General features: G+C 44.3%; 2 protein-coding genes across 3 annotated transcripts; both read right to left on the reverse strand.

Moving 5' to 3' along the window:
• Positions 1 to 661: 661 nt before the first annotated feature.
• Positions 662 to 7836, reverse strand: LOC144039232 (AN1-type zinc finger protein 3-like). 2 transcript variants are annotated; one of them, XR_013289388.1, is made up of 7 exons: positions 7271 to 7836; positions 5903 to 5943; positions 5106 to 5333; positions 4381 to 4446; positions 4084 to 4293; positions 2163 to 2673; positions 662 to 2090 (listed from the first exon to the last, which is right to left on the reverse strand). XR_013289388.1 is itself a non-coding variant. In XM_077552350.1 (6 exons), exons 1-6 carry the CDS (start codon positions 7336 to 7338, stop codon positions 2519 to 2521), a joined length of 768 nt encoding a protein of 255 aa, XP_077408476.1. In that variant the 5' UTR covers positions 7339 to 7836; the 3' UTR covers positions 662 to 2518. The 2 variants fall into 2 exon arrangements, 1 of the variants encoding a protein (XP_077408476.1); XM_077552350.1 differs by having other exon boundaries at positions 662 to 2673.
• A 299-nt stretch (positions 7837 to 8135) lies between these two features.
• Positions 8136 to 15131, reverse strand: btbd9 (BTB (POZ) domain containing 9). The gene is made up of 11 exons (XM_077552349.1): positions 14987 to 15131; positions 13930 to 14135; positions 13421 to 13784; positions 12379 to 12646; positions 11613 to 11832; positions 11430 to 11549; positions 11250 to 11359; positions 10986 to 11175; positions 10599 to 10706; positions 10438 to 10516; positions 8136 to 9628 (listed from the first exon to the last, which is right to left on the reverse strand). Exons 2-11 carry the CDS (start codon positions 14115 to 14117, stop codon positions 9437 to 9439), a joined length of 1839 nt encoding a protein of 612 aa, XP_077408475.1. The 5' UTR covers positions 14118 to 14135; positions 14987 to 15131; the 3' UTR covers positions 8136 to 9436.
• Positions 15132 to 19532: the final 4401 nt, after the last annotated feature.

Below are 19532 nucleotides of genomic sequence, written 5' to 3' on the forward strand. Positions count from 1 at the left end.
TCACAACCCTCTGTTTAGTCACTTTTTTTTTTTTTTTTTTTTAAACCTAGGTTATTTGTATGTTTCACTGTTTTTTGTGTTTTTATCGAATTGGTAAAATGATAATGCAATATTTTACAAACACATTTGGATTTGATTAAATCTACAAAAGACTTGGCGGGTCTGTTTTAAAGTTCCTCAGCTCTAAATTTAAGGTAAATTAAAAAAAAAAAAAGTAGGTAATAGTTTTGAGTCACGGTTGTTATACTGCAACTTCATTTGTATTTTTTCTTTGATCGCGGAAGGCGTTCCTCTGCTGCCATCTAGCGTTCTCCAAAGGAATGACATAGCTCCAGTTTGTGCAGGGACGTTTGGACTTGGAAACTGTTCTTAAATGCACCACCAGAATATTAATCAAGAAATGTGCCAATGAGTCCAAACCACAAATAAACGAATGGTAAACTTCATAACATGGGATAATTTGAAAATATTGCAAAGGAGACATACCATAGAAATGGACTTGTGCTGGATGTCGCCAAAAATAAAACAACCAAGTCAATCTTTTGTCTTCCCGCGTCTGAATTTCGCTTACTTGCGATGTACCAGTGGGACATAGTGAGATTAGATCTTTGGTAACTTTTTAAAATGACTGCTTCCTTGAAAGAAAGTACAGCACACCACATCGTTTCATCCAGTTTATTTCCTCATCAGAAAACGCAACACAATAAAATTAAAAAGGAGAAAATAGGATAGATTATTTCTTAATACGTTGAAACTACGCCACTCTATGCTAGGGTGTAAGTAACTCAAACCGATATATGGTTAAATAATTATTTGCTTTAAAAAGGTACAGAAAGATATTTTCTTGTTCTTCCATTTCTCATCGGCACTCCAAAAAAAAAAAGAAGAAAAAAAAAGATCCCAACAACAAAAAATCTGCAACGTTTTTCTCTTCTCCCTTTAGCGCTGCAGCGAACGGCCGCGGAGGAGGAAGCGCTTCCAAAGGACGACGAGGACCAACTGGCCAGTTCCGCCGCTTTCCCATCAGGCGGCGGAAATGCATCCCTTGTGCAAACGCGGTAGCATCCTGTCCAAAGCGCGTCGCCGATTAAGAGCGAGGACACCACAAAGTCTTTTTTTGGGGGAGGGGGGGGAAATGGGCGCGTTTGTGTTGCGTTCAAGTCACAAGCTCGTTTCTGTGATTTGGGCCGTCCTCTTTGATGAGACATTTTGTCCGATTGTAACCAAATGTTAATGACGTCTACTCAATGGACAGATGACGTGAAATCTTGAATATTTCCAATGTTTGCTGTTACATTTGTGGCTCGCTGTTAAACACCAACAAGCTAGCTTCCTGTTTCAATTAGCATCATGAAGTTTTGGCTCACAAAGCCAAAAGGAAGTCCGCCATTATAAGGGGCAATTGTGTGCTCAATTTAGCCTTCCCCGGGGATTATTATTATTTTTTTTGTAAACGCAGCCCTGAAGTCCGTTTTAATTGGCAACATGAAATTTGGCAGACCGTCAAAGAAAAAACAAAAACGCCCCAAGACACAAAAAGAGGCCATTTTAGGGCCAATAATTGTCACGTGCGTCGTCCTCGTATCAGGATCACAATTTTGTCATTTTTGGAAAGAAAACAAAAAGGTTGGTCACTGAAGTCGTACGCTTGCTCAGCGGAACGACGTACAATGCCTTGATGCATTTAGATGCTAGCATTAGCGTTAGCCCGTCAATTTGAGGAAAAAAACACACCCATCCATGAACTGTAGCCACGAAATACCCACAAAAATAATAATTAAATAAGTTAACAGAAGCCCTGGAGGAGGTCACGTGATTACTCGATTACTTTTGGTGAACAATCAAAAACTTTTGTGCGAGGAAAAACTAGTGATGTAAACTTCTTTTCTTCTCATAAATATGTTGCTGTCCCAAATTGCTGTGGCCATTTTAAGTGTCTCCCTAATCAAGCTCAGATGTTTTAGTAGGATTTCCTGGCTTTTTTTTCTCTTTCTTCTTCCTAGAAGTCGTTTTGTGGTTTTGCGGCGACAATGAGTGCTATTTTGAAGTATCCATTAAGTATTCATTCCTCGTTTAAGGCCCCACAGTTCCTGCGGTAGAAAAACAACATCAAATCATGCTGCCACCAGCACACAACATTTCCTTTAGAAGGAGCTAAGTACCGAGCATCGTGGGGGAGGAAGAGGAGGCGTACACGCATTCACTCACAACACAGATGGGGATGTGTTCGCCTCGAGTCCATGTGAGTCCAAGTCCAGCTCAAAAATGCCGCTCACCAAAGAACAAGTGAAGAGGAGGAGGAGGAGGAGGGAGGAAGGTGGGTTCGACCTGAGAGAGAAGACGGCGAAAGTTCTGCGCAACTTCCTGTTGGTTGGGGAATCTCGTGCGAGTGGAAGAGAGACCAATGGGGGAGGAGGGGTTAAGGCTGCGTGAGTGTGAGCGGCGTCTGGGTCCAAAGTGGCTCCTCCTCCTCCTCCTCCTCGCCACGCCTCCGCGTTCCTCGCCGCGCGTGCAGCCATCAGGAGCACTCCTCGCCGATGCGCTGGCACGAGCGGCCCACCTTGCGGTCCAGCTTGACCATCTTGAGGACGGCCTCCTCGCGCCCGCGCCCAAGATGGTCGAAGAGGCAGTCGTGCTGCTCGGGGAGCCGGTGCAGCATGCAGAACACGTAGCCTGGAACGCAACAAAAGGCTCAGTAACTTCGGTGCCGACGTCACATCAGCGGTCAAAGTGAGTGGAAAGTGGTAAAGGTCGACTTTAAAAAAAAATAGGTCAACTACAATTTTCTGTCTCGAAGCTCCGACGGAACCACGCTTGGGTTGTCCATGTTTTAAATACGTCCTTTTTTTTTTTGCAGACGCACACAGTACTGGATGGCGGCTGTGATCTAATTTTTATTTTTTCTGTTAGTGCACCATCTAGTGGACGAATGGCAGACATGCTTAAAAACAGCTTCCATAGTACTTAGTGTATTTTTTATTAAAGACAATACAGCATATTGAGCTTCCCCAAAACACAGGAAAGGACGTTCTGAACGTCATTAAACACACTTTGGCTGTTATAACCTCTCACTCGGTTTTAGGTGTTCATCACTTAACCAGTAGAGGGCAGTCATGCACTAAACATGGCCAGAAGAAGACAGGAACAGGAAGTGATTGATCTCATGTAGCTAACAGCTAGCTCCACCCTTGTTTAGTCGTTGAATAATGTGATAGTAACGTCTTTAAGTGACTTTTAAGACACTATTACATGTGTAATGTAGATACAACGATGTGTGTGTGTGTACTAAATGTTAGTGTTTGATTACCTCAAGTGTTTTTCACAAGCGCTCTAATGCTAATCGCAATTGCTAACCGTTAAGCACAGGCTAATTTTGTTGCTGTTAATACATATGGATAGAAGATAATAAATTATGAGTACATATATCCACTCAATCAATCAAACTTACGTCCAACCTTAGTGGATTAAAAAATAAATATATACTGTATATTATTTGATGCAATAATCAATAGAATTTAAAAAATATTTGATAGTGACAGCACTAGGAGATACTCAACTTCATGAGGCCCAAGAATTGAACCCTGTGGAACACCATACAAGGGTGGGGGAGAGCAGCTCAGAGCAACCAAGGCTAACATCAAAAGTTCTGTTAGCCAAATCAGCTCGAAACCACTCAAGAGCACTACCGCTAATGGCCACCGGGTGCTGCAAGCGAGCTGACAGAATACCATGGTCCACCGTATACAGTACAATAGCAGATACGGTACTTGATACTAGTAGATACCGTATATTATTTTATTTAGTAGACCCATAAAAATAAAATAAAAAGTCTCAAGAAGCCATGCCTGATAAGACACAGGAAGTCCGCCATTTTGGTTTAAAGCAGCCATTTCGGCTTGGGCTATTCCTAAGTGTCCTTTGATTTTCAAGTCACACTTGGCAACATGAAATTTGGTAGACTTGTCTGTCAAAATAGACCCAGAAAAAGCTTCAAGGAGCCACGGCCGAAAAAAAGGCACCCGTTGCGTACCTTTGACAAATGACAGCGACATCATTTGGGCAAAATGCGACGCGTGTACTGACCACAACGACAGGAGCCGAGTTCCTGCTGCACCAGCTCCAGTTTGCTTTGGCAGCTGTAGCAGCGCCGGCGGTTCTTCTGCTTGGGCGTGCCGCCCGCTTCATCCTCCTCCTCCTCCTCCTCGCCGCCGCCGACTTCTTCTTCTTCTTCTTCTTTTTTTGCCTCGGCCCGCGGCCGCTTCTCCGGCGTGACCTCGCTCTCCGGAGCGGAGGCTGTGAACGTGGCGGGAGAGAAGAAAGGAGGAGTCAAGTGCGGATTTGCCGGGTAGGGGCTCAGCAGATTGGAGGTGGAGAGCGTACCCGACTCTCGAGGACGTTTTGTGGGCGTGCGCATCGTACCCTGCGCCATCACCGTCGATGACACACCTGAAAAAAAAAAGACACGTTTATGTATTTTATGCACATGATGCGTCGATGCAGTTTTTCTGGTGTGCTTGCTTGCCTATAGAGGACAAAAACTGCCAAAATTCAAAATGAATAAAAGTGAAAATAAAAACGGATATAAAAAATTGAATTCAAAAATTAAATATAAATGGAAATAAAAACAATATATATATAACCATAAATAAATAAAATAAATACAAAAATAAATGTGGAAATATATAAACAGAATTTAATAAATAAAAACGCTCTGCTCTCACATTTATTTACTGCCGACGCTCTGTCAGGACGACAGCGTCAGCGGAACCCAACACCAAGACAAACCCTCATTTGAATAACATTTTGTCAGAGCGTCTGCAGCATGAAATAAATAAATGTGAGCGCAGAGCCTTATGTATTGATTCATATTTAATTCCATTTATATATTTATTTTTGTATTTATTTCCGCATTTATTTTTATAAAAAAAAAATTCAATCTTGTTTTTTATTTATTTATGGATGTATATATATATTGTTTTTATTTCCATTTATATTTATTTTTTTGTATAAAATTTTTGAATTATATTTTTAATATCCATTATTTATTTTCACTTTTATTCATTTATTTATTTTAAATGTTGGCAGTTTTGCTCCTCCACACTTACCCTCCCTGGAAGCGGCGAACAACGGCGAGGGTTCCTCGGCAGCCGGCGGCTCCGTGGTAGTGGGCGCGGACAAAGATGGCAACGTTGACGAGGATATAGATGGACTCTTGTTGGCGGGGGCGGCGCTGGCGGTGCCGTTGGTGACGGCGGCGGCGGTCGTCTCACTGCTGCTGCTACTAGTGAAGACGGTCGACTGGCTGTCCTCGCCCGGCTGCTTCTTCTGGATGTCTGCAGTGCGGACGGGAGGAAGACAAAAAAGTGTGATTTTTTTTCACTCATTAAAAGTGAGCAATATTCAAGATATCGAAAGTTTGAAACATTTCCAACTACTATTTCTCTTCAAATATGTTCTTTAGCACAGTGCGCAAGTGGTTAGCAGAGCCGCCTCACAGTTACAGTCCTGCTCACTGTTATTGGCACCCCTTCATTTTTTGCATTATCTCTACAATATCTTTGGAAATAAATGGAAATGTAGCAAATTTATATCATCACAACCTTTTAATTGGATGTCCAAAGTATGTAAAGTGGTAGGACATGTCCCCCTAGAATGTCTTGATAATTCTGATTTCACGATTCCTGTCCAGTACCAGATGTAGCAAAGCAGCCCCACAGAATGATGGCTCCTCCCCCATGCTTAACTGTAGGGAGGGTGATCTTAATGATGGTGAGCAGGACTGTTTTGAGATTCTCGGCTCAAGTCTCACAACGGGATTGATCGAACGTGACCTTTTTTTGAAGCTCCTCAAAAGGTGTTCCTAATATTATGGCAAGTGTATAAAGAGGTTGAATGAGCTTACCAGCAAAACACTTGGAACACAGATTCATGGTCTTACTGGACCTGCACACACACACACAAAAACAATCATTGTTATCATCGGTATGCGTCAATATTGACAAGTTTCATTTGAGTGTGTATTTGTTTTCCCTGACACCAGTTTCAACAATTGATGTGAAAATGGACATAATTGGACGTACTAAAATGTCTTAAGGACAAATGCCTGCCATGGAACAGGAAGTCGGCCATTTTGGTTTGAAGCAGCCATTTAGGGTGAATTCCAGCTATTAAAAAAAAAAAAAAACGTACTTCTACTAACATGACTAGCGATGGAATGCTGAAAATGCAGAAATAAACTCACTATAATGACACCTTTTTTTTTTTAAAGTCATGAAAACACGCTAAGCAGCTATTACAGGTAATTTGGTTATTTTCAAGATTTCTATAAAAGGTCATGTGTAAATTTAGCCCATGGGGAAGCTCCCTTGTGGTTGCAGTTGACACCTTGCGATCACGTGTGTCACCTGACGTTGACGACAGGTGTGCTGTCGGTTCAACTGACATACATCGCAGATCAAAGGCAGCGGGACAACTGTCTTTCTTTCTCTCCCTCTCTTATTCTTCAGTCCTATAAAAAGATCAAGGAACATCATATGGACTCCAAAAAGCAATGAATTCAACTGAGGGTCCTCCCAGCAGCCGCTTGGGGGCACACTTGCACAATTTCCACCTAGATGAATTGCTATGATATGCTGCCATGTATTTACACGATTTACAGTATTTTTATTGTTATTATAAAGCTGGATGGTTGACAACATCTGGTCATTTGAATGATTCATAAAAGCGGAAGAAAGGCTCAAATGCTGCTTGATGACGTATGCAGGCTGTGAATCATGTCCGGTATGCAACATACTGTTACCGTACATCCACTTTGACGTGACACAAAAAAACACAAAAGCAGCCAAATGACGGGAAATGAAGATATTTAGAACCTTGACATAAAGTCAAGTGAGCAATTTCCATCCCAAATCTAAAAGGAGAAGTTGTCGTTGTGAGAGCAGCAACAGGGCTGCCTTTAAAAGGAACCTGCTGCTGCCAATAAATCATCTCCTGCGTGGGCACGTCACCTAGCAAATGTCTTCAAACGCCACCCCAAAAAAAAAAAAAGCCGTCCGGCGGCCAACCGGGCCCAAAAGTTGCTAAACGGCTGACATTGGACCGCTTTTCAGCAAGCAGGCAGGGAGACAGTCAGGCAGGAGGTTTATTTATTAGCCAAGTTCCCAACCCCCCACCCTCGGCCTGTTCAACCGAACAACAACAATGGGCGACTTGAGTCCGTTGGAAGGATTTCATCGTCTCATTGCGAGGCGGCCGAATGGGCAGAACTTACCCCCAAAAGCCACACGGACACCGGGGAGGGAGGCCGGGCGGCTTGCTTCTCTCGCTGGTGTCGCCCATGGCGGCCGGCCGCAGGAGGCTACGCGAGGCCGGGGATGAGTCTGGGGCCTGCTCGCTCGCTGGAGCCTACCCCCCAAAAAAATTAAAGGGGAAAAAAACGAAAACGCGACGCGGACGAGAACAAAACGTCCTCGCCCGGTTGAACAATCCTTTTGGGGGGAAATGTGAGCCGTAAAAATGTGGGTCTCGCTTTGAATCGCCAAAATGACTCCGTTTGAAGAGCAATAATTGAAAGGCACTCAGTGCAATCAGCTGGACGTGTGGACGTTCGAAACGGCCAGCAAACCGGGGAAGGGGTAATCCGTGTTCAAACTCAATCCGTCGAAAAACTCGACAGCCTTTCCGTCGAGTGACAAAAAAAAAAAAGCGATTTAAAGAGACGTTGAAGTCGTGGGAGGGCGTTTGCCGAGAAGAGATAAATAGACTCGGCGAGGCCGGCCCAAGCCGTCGGGGACAACCCCTCCCGTTTAATGGTGTGAACCGAACTGGGCCGGAAACGCGTCCAGCAAGACCAAAAATGACAACACGAACAAGACCACCTACAAATGAGCCAATGTCAGGAAATAATGCGACATTTGTTGCCATGGTCGACTAAAAATGTCATTCAAGGTGCTCTTCTACGGCTGCTAGTTTAGTTTGATCATTCAAACCGATAGGATCCTAAACTTTGTCAAAGTGACACAAGTGCATATCCGTTTAATGTTTAATAATTCTACTAAATAATCAAATTGATACTGGGCGAAGATGGGCCTTCTTTAGCAATTGATCCCACATTAAAATCGTAAGTATGACTAACATTAGTGACAATACATTTTATTTGACACTCAGGAGGATACAAACAAAACAAAACCATCTTTAATTTATGCTTTGGACAGCAGCCGAGCAGGAAAGCAAACATCAAACAAGCACATTTCCATCAGACCGATACAGTAGAAGAAAGGCCTTCCTTTACCCATCAAAAAAAAAAAACAAAAAAAAAACAAGAACAGTGAGATTTCGCCAAAACCCTCAGGATGGCGCTATTGATCAAAATCTCGGGTTCCTAATAAATAGGCAAGTGAGATTCAGAATTGAGATTAATCCGCAACTAATTGATTACCGAATAATTGGACAACTATTTTGATAATCAATTTCAGCTTCTCCACAGTAAATACTCTGCGATTTCTCCACGAAACCAGACATGCTGCATCAAAACAAAATGTGCAAACATTCACTTTTACTTTGGAAACTATGGATTAACATTCTTGCAGATTTTCTGACTGAGGTTATGGACCAAAGCAGTAACCGAATCAAAATCGGTTTGTTTGTGCATTTTCGGCATTGGCAATTTGAAATCATATCCTGAAAACCTTTTTTTTTTTTGTTTTAAATATAATTAATCAAAACAAATTCTTATTAAAATGGTTAGTTGCGGTCCAGAACAAAAGATAGACAATATTTACATGTGCTAATAAAACAAAATAAACAACTCCAGAGTGTAACAACGAATGGCAACACACGCACGCACGCACGCACACACACACACACACACACAAACACACTAGTAGCTCCAGTACTTTGTCAGTCAAAAGACCCCAGATGCAAGCTTTACTTCCGCAACTTGAGTCTAGTAAAGTGCCAATAGCAGCTGCTCGTGTCATGTCAAGTTTTAGTTATCTTTGCGCAAAGGATTTGGTCTCAGCCCCTCAGCGCCAACTGCCATCAGCTTATTGCTTTCCTCGTCAGCAGGTGTGTGATTTTTGTCAATGGAGACCTCAGTCCCTCTCGTGGTACTGGGGTGCACACAATTAGTCACCGAACACTTAAGTGGGAGCTGGTCGAGTACGCAAATGCATCATCGTGGGATTAAGTGTCATTTGCATACAAACGCGTTGCAAAAATAGCCGCCTGTTTTCTTAAAAATAGATCACATTTGTTAGGAAGTCGGAGCCGAAGCCGGAGTCTACGAAGTCACAAAAAACGTATCAAACGAGTCAGGAAGACGGTAGGCTCGAAAAGGCGAGTGGAGGCGACGACAGAGCAGCACGGGTTATGACGGAGAGACGGCGGCGGCGGCTGTGCAAAAAAACATCAGTCCTCCCAATGGTCTCCTGCGGCGTTAGCGGTGATTGGCCTGCGAGGACGCGGAAGACGGGTTGGAGGGCAGCAGGCTGTGGGTGCGTGACGGCCGCTGAGGTCGGGGCGGCTGCGAGGAGGGAGCGGCCGAATCCGAGGTGTCCGAACCCGGGCTGCCTTCCTTCACATCCGTATCTGACTGGGCTGGACACTCAAAATGGACGCAGTGGAAGACCTGCAGGTGGGGACGATCACGTCATTCACCTTCATCCGCCTTTTAGTATGGAGGACCAAAACTACCAACATTTTAAATGGCAAAAAATTTAAATGAATGAATGAATAAATAAATAGATAAATAAAACTATATATATATATATATATATATATATATATATATATATATATATATATATAATTAGAATTAAATCTCAATCAATAAATAAAAACGCTTTGCTCTCACATTTATTTATTTTATGCTGCAAACACTCTGTTAGGTTGAATTGTTATTCAAATGAAGGGGCGGTCCTAAGTCTGTCTTGGGTTGGGCTCAGCCGTTGCAAACTGCCTAGAGTGAGCGGGTCGGCGAACAAGGAAGTCTCGCCGACTTTCAACCCAAGACACGCTTAGGACCGCCCCCTCATTTGAATAACATTTCGTCCTGACAGAGCATGTCCAGTATGAAATAAATAAATGTGAAAACAGAGTGTTTTTAGTTATTGATTGATATTTAAATCTATTTATACATTTATTTAGTATTTATTTAGGAAAAAAATTAAATCTTGTTTTTTACTTATTTTATTTCTTTTTACTTTTATTTATTTATGTATATTCTATTGTTTTTATTTTCATTTATATTTATTTGGGGGATTTGATTTTTTAATTCTATTTTATATCCGTTTCTATTTTTGCTTTTATTTATTTATTTATTTATTTCAAATTGTATTTACTTATTCATTCATTTAGTTCCAATTTGGGCAGTTTTGGGCTTCCATATTTTAAAGCCGTTCTCACTCAAAGTCATGCCTGAGGCGGCGGTTCGCTCACCTCATTGGCGGTGTTGTGCGTGCCCACGATGCGGATGAAGGAGGCCGGCTGCTTGTCGAACTTGAGGCTCTGCCAGGACCTGGCGGCACAAGGTCACGTCGACACCGTTAGGACACAAAAGCCAGCAAACGCGAAGCCGTCCGAGCCTCCGATGGCCTCACCGACACGTCACTCGGGTGCGGTCCACCACTTTGGTCCACTGCTGCTGATTGGTGGACACCTCGATGTAGTAACTGTACGAGCGCTCGTCGCAGTCCCACAGCAGGAGCCTGCCACGGAAGGAGCAAGATTTTTCAGAGTTATTCTTCAAAAAAAAAATGCCACTACTTGTTATTAAATGGTTTGCTTTTTCTTTTTTGGGTTGCATTTTTAGATATTCAATGCTGAATTCTCTTTTGTCTTATGTGTCAGTTTTATAGTAAACTTGAATTTACTATGAGTGAGAAGCAGGTTTTGTCTGCAATTTGAAGAGATGATGGTGGATTTTCACCTATTTTGCCGGTCGTTCTGGAACCCACGCGTTATCTGTAACCAGTAAGCTCGATCACCTTAAGGAGCCGATGCAGTAGGGCTGAGCCAGCTGGATGACGATGGCGCCCGAACCCAGCTGGTGGCAGGTGTAGCCCGAGTCCCAGTCGTAGTTGCGCGTGTCGCCGTTGAGCAAGGCGTTCCGGCTGCGACTCACGCCCTCGATCACGCTGCCGCACGACGCCACCGTGGCCACGTTCTCGGTGGGGACTGCGTGCGTCGCACACGGGACGTCAGATAGGAAGACGAGAGCGAGCGAGCGAGCACGTGAACCCGCAACTCACCCAGCAGTCCTTGCTCCAGCGTGAAGGTGCGGTTGGTGAACATGCACTCAAAGGCCACCAGGTGGAAGACCTTGTTGACCGTGTTGTGTGTTCCTACGATGCGAACGTACCTGTAAAACAAAAATGTTGGTTCATCGTGGTTACAAGAGCAGAAACGAGTACGACAGAAAACGGGCTTGCCTGCACACTCTGGGCGTGAAGAAGAGATTCTGCCAGGAACGGCACAAATACTTGGAATGGTCCACCACGCGAACCCAGTCCAGCTCATCCATGGAAACCTCGATGTAGTAAGAATACGAGCTGCCGGCAAAACAAGACAACTTGGATCAGGTGGCACAAATGACGAAACCTACTAGAACCTACCGGCTGTCTCTGTCCCACAGCAGCAGCCGCACGTGGTTGATGATGGACGGCTGGCCCAGTTTGACCTGGATGCCGGCCCGCCCGTCCTCCTCGATGGGGTGCCTGGAGAAACCGTGGTCCAAGTCGTAGTTCTGAGTGTCCCCGTCCAGCAGCGCCGACTTCAGCTCGCCTTTTGTCACCTGAGCGCCGTGCTTCATGGTGGCGATGTTCTCCTCCGGAACTGGAAGACGACAACGGAGACTTCAGTTGTCGTCGAATGACAAACACCCGACATTGATCATTTGGAGTAAAAAATACAAACAACTCGGGCTCGACCGATATAGATTTTTTGAGGCCGATGCTGATACCGATTTATGGCAGAAAGAAATATGATTATTTGATTGCGATTGAAATCATGATTAAAACAATTTGTGATTTCAAAACTTAGACGGACACACGCTCTCAAAGGAGTCTGGGAGTACCCACGCGTGCTCGGTGCTAACTGCTAACCGGTAGCCTGCCAAGTGCGTTCGGGAAAGAGGTGGCGGAGCTTCACAGTCCACATGGCTCTCCATTATGGCTTTGATTCTCCTTTTTAAACATAGTGACGCGGCAAGAATTCGTTAAGAGTGTTAGAAGAAATGAGTTACGTTCAAGGGAATTAAGCCGTTATCAACACACTCATTTTGACAACCCTCGTCATATCTCATCCAGGTCTCACATCTCAGATCTCACGTCAAATCTCACCGCCTTCTCTCCACACACAAACAACAGCGAGAGCACTGACTGAGCATGCCGCGGAAGTTGAGGTCCATGTTGCGGCTCTCCGAGCGCAGCTTGATGGCGTCCAGCAGGTGGTCGGGGCTGAGGAGGCCCGAGGGCCGCACCACGTTCAGCATCTCCGTCAGCGTCATGAGCGGCAGCCGCACGGCCGCCATCACCTCTCGCGTCTCGCCGCTGTCGCCGCGTTGCCGGCACCAGCGGCACAGCGCCTGGAAGATCTCGCGCTCGCTGGCGGCAAACGAGTCGCGTCGCACCACCGTCAGCAGCGCCGTCTGTCGACGCAGAAAAAGCATCAGGAGTCGGAGTGGCCCCGTCCCCTCGTGTTCATTTCGTCAACAAAAACTAAACAAAAATCATTTTGTCAATTCACATTTTTCAGTGGACTAAAACAAGATTAAACTAAAACCTTCACTAATAAACAATAACTGGGACTAAATCAGTATGCATTTTCGTCAACTAAGGAAGACGAGACGAAAATGTACTTCACTTAATAAAAACTGGACTCAAATCTATGGACATTTTAGTTCATGAACAAAAACGAGACAAAAATTATGCGATTTTGTCAAATCCTGTCTCTGCTAATTGGTCACTGACACTGTCATGTGACACACAGTGACACACCCCCTTTCAAATCTGCACACACATGGAACAGACAGGAGGCGGATTCATGGCGAAAGGTAAAAAAAAAAAAAGAAAAAAAAGAAGTAAACTACAGTATAACATAACTTTCCAACGGCTATAACGTTCCAACAATAATGTTAATCCGACCGCTAACTAATGCTGGCTAATTTATTAGCTCATAATGGCACCATATGGCACTTGTTGTTATTCATCAAAAATACGAGAGAACATTTTATGTGAATTAGTTTTAGATCCGAAATAATTTCTTGGACTAAAATAAAGACTAAAATGCTAGATTTATAGTCGACTAAAAGTTAACTAAATAAAAACGGGATGAGGTTGGCTAACAAGCGTGATTGAAACTCGACTAAAACAGACTACATTTAAAAATGGCGGATAAAATGAACACCGTCGTCCCCCCTCACCTTGGAAAGTGCGAGGAAGCCGTCCGAGTTAAGGACGTCTGGCGCGTGCTTGTCCATGTAGGAGCAGCAGGCGGCGCCCAGCGAGCTCAGCGAGTACAGGCTGGCCACATCGAAGACCAAGCACACGTTGCCGGTGTGTAGGACCGTGCGCAGGAAGTCTGAGGTGGAGTCCTCCAGCGGCTGCAGGCCGTAGCGGTGGGCCAGGCCCAGGAAGTCAAGCAGCACCTCCTCCCGGGCAGAGCTGAGGCTGGCGCGGCCCGTGTACAAGTAGCGCAGCAGCATGGAGAAAGCCTCCGCTCGCGTCTCCTCAAGGCTCACCTCCGCCTGCGGCTGAGATTCCTTCATGCCGCCGTACAACAGCGCCCTGGTGGGCGTGCAAAAACGTGCGTTTCACAAGGACAACTAGGGGCTTTCAAATGAAATCCAAAGAATCTTTCAAAGATTTTCTTCGCAGCATTAACCTGCGTCGACTTCCACACAAATAAGAGCCCGTCAGTCACGTGCGATACCTGAAGTAGTGGCAACGTGCGGCCAGGATGACCCGATGCGCGGGGAAGCGCTTGCCCTCCACGATGAAGGTGACGTCGCTGTACTCCTCGCCCAGCGCCAGTGCGCCCAACTGCTCCGACAGCAGGTGGATGTGGTCGATCTCCGACACGGAGGCCGGCTGCCGCATGGGATGGCTGTTGTTGCTCATGCTGGTGCTGGGGGCCACCTGTCAACGGTGATGCAGACAACAGAAGCGAATGGAGAACAAGACAGTACCCGGACAAGGCTAAATCGACTTTAGTTTTCTTCAAAATAATTATGTGGCCTTTGTAGTTCAAAGCGTATCCCCTGCTGACCTGCATTGCTTAGACGAACAACATGATTGCAAACTGAGAGAAGCTTTGAGGTTAAACAAGTAAACGACTAATAGACGTTGCTCAACTTAAAATGGTTGAAATCATAAATATTTTTGTGACCGATTCGTCAATTAAAAGAAAAAAAAAAGGTTTTCATTTGATTATCAAAATAATCATTAGACGCAGCACTGGTGTGATGTTGAATTGCTTTATAAATTAAATTTATTTTCAGATGTTTATCAAATATCGTGCTTACAAACATGTTCGGACAAACGGGATTCTTCAAGAGGAATAAATTACTTTCACGATATTTGTAAAGAAAAACAAGTACATCTGTGGAAGTTAACTCTCGCATTGACACCAGGAGAAATCTGAAATGTGGAAGAAAGCCAAACTTGTTTTTAAAGCGTTGACGTCTCTGTATTTGGCTTTTTCTAAAGCAAAGTGGGGTCATCGACTAAAAACGGAATTCAGATTTTGGTGGGGCGAAAAAAACATGGATTTTATTTGAAGCTCATCTTGCCACACCCACTTTTAATAATGAATCGTAACAAATTGTGGCTAAGGAATGATCTGAAGCAGCAGCGGTTCGTCTGTCGGTCTTTCTCTGGTAGACTTTGACGTTGTCCCTCTTCTTGTTTGTCGGACATTTATTTGACAGCCCGACGACGCGACGTGAGCCAAAAGCCATTTTCCACCCATTTCCTCGAGTTTGACTCACCAAGCAGCTCGCAGACAAACACTTCGAGTCCTCACAGGCGCGTCCAAAAAGAGAAAACGAACAAAAAAACGCTCAATTATCCTCCGCGTTTAAAAGAAACTCCAAATATTCAATGGGTCCAACATCACAGTTAGCCAAAAACACCTCCGGGTCATGGGCAACTACTTCCGCTTTACAAGTGAACGACCGAAATTGATATTTTACATTAAACTGCACGTTTTTGTTTTGTCCCTTAATAACAAAACAACGGAGCATATATTGTTTTATATTGTTTTATTTTGTTATTGTTTAGTTATTGACAATTTCGAACATTCGGGCATTTCTGACATTTCCCCAATGCAATGCATGCTTTTTACACGGTGTAAACAAACGGCATATTGTATTGCTTTTGCCGGTCACTACTATACAAACCAAGCAGATTTTTATTGTAGTCAAACGATAATTCATCACATTTTGAAATGAAAATAATCACAAATCAAATCACAACGATCTAAAGGCCAATGCTTTACTACGGAATGGAAGGAGAGGGTAATTTCACAGAGTAAGGCCGCCATTTTGACTTGTGATGTAAACTCGGATTTGTTAATAATATGTTGCAAATTATGCAACAAATTATGCAAGTCATCCTGAATGAAGATTTACTGCCACACTTCAAATGGTAATTTCTATTTATTTAAATACATTGTTAAATAAACTGACACAAATAACTGTAGCAATACTAGCTAATACTTTATTGTCATAATTAAGTTATAAAGATATTTTCCCTCAAATTGAAGGCAAAAGGAGTTCTGGTCTGATTGGTCCTGGAAGAGTTTTTTTTCCTTTTTCTTTTGCATATGTGTGTGCATGTGACAGTGTGTGTGTTTGTGTATCAGCAACCATGAGAATAAATGATGATGAAGTGGCTCTAGATATTTAAACAACATCTTGAAGAGGCCCTACAGTGACATTATTTTCTTAAAAATAATATATAGCGGTAGTACGCCCTTAAAAATGCTGGGTGAAATTTGTAACTTAATTCAACGCTGCTGGGTTAGCGGTTGGGTAAGTTATATCAATTATTGGATCAAAATTTGACAATTATTAAACGATCTGTTGGGTCAGAGATGCTCCACCCTCAACATACAACTAAATTAATTAATTTCCTAAACCAAGTACAGGTATAGGCATAATAAATATTGAAAGATGTGAAATTAAAAAAAACAAAAAAAAAAACAGGTATATCTCATGCGGCAGGCACAGTACTATGATCCCGCACTGATTTTGAGTAAACAGGTCACATGACATTGAAGCTATTGAGCTAAAATGCTAATTTCTATGGATACAAATTCTTATAAATTATTGAGAGATGTGAAATGGAAAAACAAGAAGTGTATCTCATCCAGCATGCACAACACTTTCATCCCATCATCATTTTGAGTTCATACGTCCCATGACCTGGAAGCTATCGCGCTAAAATGTTAATATTGATGGATACAAATTCATAGAAAATATTCAGCGATGTGAAATGGAAAAACAATAGGCGTATCTCATGTGGCAGGTCCAGCACTCGTATCCCACACTGATTTTGAGTCCACGGGATCCAAAGAATGTTTTCTCTTGACTACGAGATACAGCACGCAATAAATGTTGAACATTGGCGGATCACGTGCACACAAACTAACACGTGAAGCCATATTATTAGTAAAACAGGTCCCGCTGTGTTACTCACCAGCACATGTTTTTACTCCGGCATGACATCATCACGACGCAAAAGAGTAAGGTGCTTTGATGTCTCTGATGACAAACACTTTTCAGGGCTTTGCAAAGTATGACCGCATGTTGGTCATTTGGGGCGCGTAGATCGGTGTGAATGGGGGGGCTGGACCCAATCTACAATACACAAGCCAATAGGAGTATCTTCTCACTCAAATTAGCGGTGAGCTGACTCCCAAGATGCCTAGTAAGCAGAAGCTGAGGAAACGCCGAAACATACAGAAATACCGAACACCTTACCAGAGATCCGAGCGAGCGCCGACACCGAAGCACGATGAAAAGGAGGAGCAGGAAGTGGAACCCGGGCAGACGCCGACGGTTCAAAGGATGGGCTGTCTGACGGCATCGCTTCAGCAGGTCAAAACTAATGCAGAACACCAGAAGGATGTGGACCAGACTGAAGCTACCACGCTGCAGAAGGACGTGTACCAGACTGAAGTTCCTGTACCCCAAAAGACTGAAATGGAAGATCTTGACACAACTGCAACTTTCTTAGTAGACAAGACCATTGCGGCGCTTCTGGAGGCTCAGACTTGCCTGACCACACCGCTGGAAGACAAACCTTCAGATATACCCCCAACTGCAGCAAGACAGGTAGGGGAAACAAGTGACACTGAAATGGATCTAAAGGAAGGAAGAGAACATGAGATGCTTGGATCAAATAAGTTAACTGAAGTGCTCCAAGAACACAAAGCTACGCCTTCTGTAAATGATTGTACAACTGGATGGTTGGATGGCACCCCCACTGCACCTCCATTACCTCAGGACCCTGGGAAAAATCTTGAATCTCCTGTGGACAACACCAGCGCTGCACCTTTACCTCATAAGCCTGAAACAAATGATGGATCTGGTATGGATGAGAACTTTGAGAAAGAAAGAGCTCCACTACCTCAGCAATTAGAGACACATGTGGAATCGCTTGTTGATGACATCTACACTGCTTCTCAGGAGCAGGAAAGAGCTCCATCACCCAAGGAGCTGGAGACAAATGTCTTAAACCTTGCGGATGAGAGCTTATTTGCACCACAGGAGGATGAGACGCTTACGTCCACTCAAGAAGAGGATACAAAGTTCGACCCTCTGGAGGATGACTCATCTGTACCTGACGAAAACATGTCCAATGAAGCAACTGATGACGCTGATGATGTGACACCTGCAGGAAATCTAGAGACCGCAGTACCCATGCACAAGGAGGACCTGACAAACGCAGGACTGACTTCTTTCAACATGAAACAGCTCATGTTGAAAGCGTGGCTTCATCTCGGAAAGATGAGACTGCTACAGCAAGTCAGAGCAATGACACTCGAGGATACAAATGTTTCACCTTTCGAGCAGGGAACACCTGAAGAACCAATGGTGTATTGCACAACTGCAATGCTAAAGGAGAAGCTCACGAATGCTGAATCTCCAGAGGAGGAAACAACTTCGATACATTGTGATTTTGTGAGCGATGTAGCGCCTCAGGGCCATATGGCTGGTGACAAGGATAAGACATCAACAGCATTTCAGGAGGACACACCTCAAGTGGCACCCCAAGAAGACGAGACAGTTGCTGCCATTCAGGAGGAGGACACAACTCTAGGATTGCGTAATATTGACATGAAGACAGAAACAATGGAGGAAGTGGTGAATGCTTCTCTCAAGGATGACAACATTATAGCCCCAGCGGAGGAGGAAACAACTTCAACACCTCAGCAGGTTGAAGGAGCCGTGTGGGTGGGGAAGGATGAGGCACCCGACACGCCCCACGTGGCGCACATGAGTGCTACACATCCAGAAGACGAAATGCATGAAATGCCTCGCAGGGATGATGTCAGCACTTTTGCTACATTGCCTTTGGAGAATGACACAAATGCAGAAACCCAAGACGAGGATCTAGCCGCACCTCACGGGCACTGGAAATCCAAAACTCCTCTGGAGGATGCCACAAATGCTACTCTGGAGTTTGAGATGAATGTGGCACCTCTTGGAAAGGTGGAAATGATGTCAATACAGGTTGATGCAGAATCTGGGGAGAACACAAGTCCTTCAACACAAGAGGATCACACAATTTCAGCTCCTCTAGAGAAACAGACAACTTCAGAATCTCAGAAGGCCGAGCTAAAAGTGGTACTTCAGTGGTACGGGAGACCATTACAACCCAAAGACACAACCAGTACCAGACTTTTGGCGAACGCTGCAGCATCTAAAGAGGATGAGACAACCTTAGACTTGCAGAAATTTGAAAATGTGGTTCTTCAGGAGGAGGAGACGCCTCTAGAATGTCAAATGGTTGAGACAAATATGGAGCCTCAGGAAGAAGCAATATTCTCACAACCACATAAAGATGATAGAACTACTGCACTCCAGAAGGACGACAAAACCACAGATGTCCTGGATGATGACACAACTGCTCCGCCACACAGGGAAGACACAGACTCACCTCCCCGGGAAGATGATGCAACTGCTGCACCCCAAGAGGATCAAACAAAGATAGAATCTCAGGCAATTATGGCACTTCAGGAGGATGACACGATAGCAACCCACAAAGAGTACCCTGACGCACCCTGGACCAATGAGACCATCATTGCACCTCTGGAGGATGAGACCACTACTTCAGCTGAGGAGCTGACAACGCTTGTCCCTGAAGATACGCTTACTGCAACGCCTCAGGAAGTTGAGGCAAATCTTGCGGCTCACGTTTCACACCAGCTACAAGAAATGTCCACAGTTGTTCAGGTGCAGGACACAACTTCAGAATCTCAGGAGGTTAAGGGATGGACGCAGGATGAGACATCTGTTGCATATCAGC

This window comes from Vanacampus margaritifer, chromosome 19 (genome assembly GCF_051991255.1).
Source record: "Vanacampus margaritifer isolate UIUO_Vmar chromosome 19, RoL_Vmar_1.0, whole genome shotgun sequence".
Classification (NCBI taxonomy): Eukaryota; Metazoa; Chordata; class Actinopteri; order Syngnathiformes; family Syngnathidae; genus Vanacampus; species Vanacampus margaritifer.

Bases quoted from the DNA above. Each gene is read 5' to 3' on its own strand.
- btbd9 (XM_077552349.1), bottom strand. From the start codon at position 14,117: ATGAGCAACAACAGCCATCCCATGCGGCAGCCGGCCTCCGTGTCGGAG. The intron at 11,360-11,429 runs GCAAGCCCGTTT...TTTGTTTTACAG, and splicing joins TTCACGCCCAGAGTGTGCAG to GTACGTTCGCATCGTAGGAA. The intron at 9,629-10,437 runs GTGAGCGAACCG...CCCCACCTGCAG, and splicing joins CGCACAACACCGCCAATGAG to GTCTTCCACTGCGTCCATTT.
- LOC144039232 (XM_077552350.1), bottom strand. From the start codon at position 7,338: ATGGGCGACACCAGCGAGAGAAGCAAGCCGCCCGGCCTCCCTCCCCGG. The intron at 5,944-7,270 runs GTAAGTTCTGCC...GTGTGTGTGCAG, and splicing joins TGTCCGTGTGGCTTTTGGGG to GTCCAGTAAGACCATGAATC. The intron at 4,447-5,105 runs GTAAGTGTGGAG...TTTTTTTTTCAG, and splicing joins GTTCGCCGCTTCCAGGGAGG to GTGTGTCATCGACGGTGATG.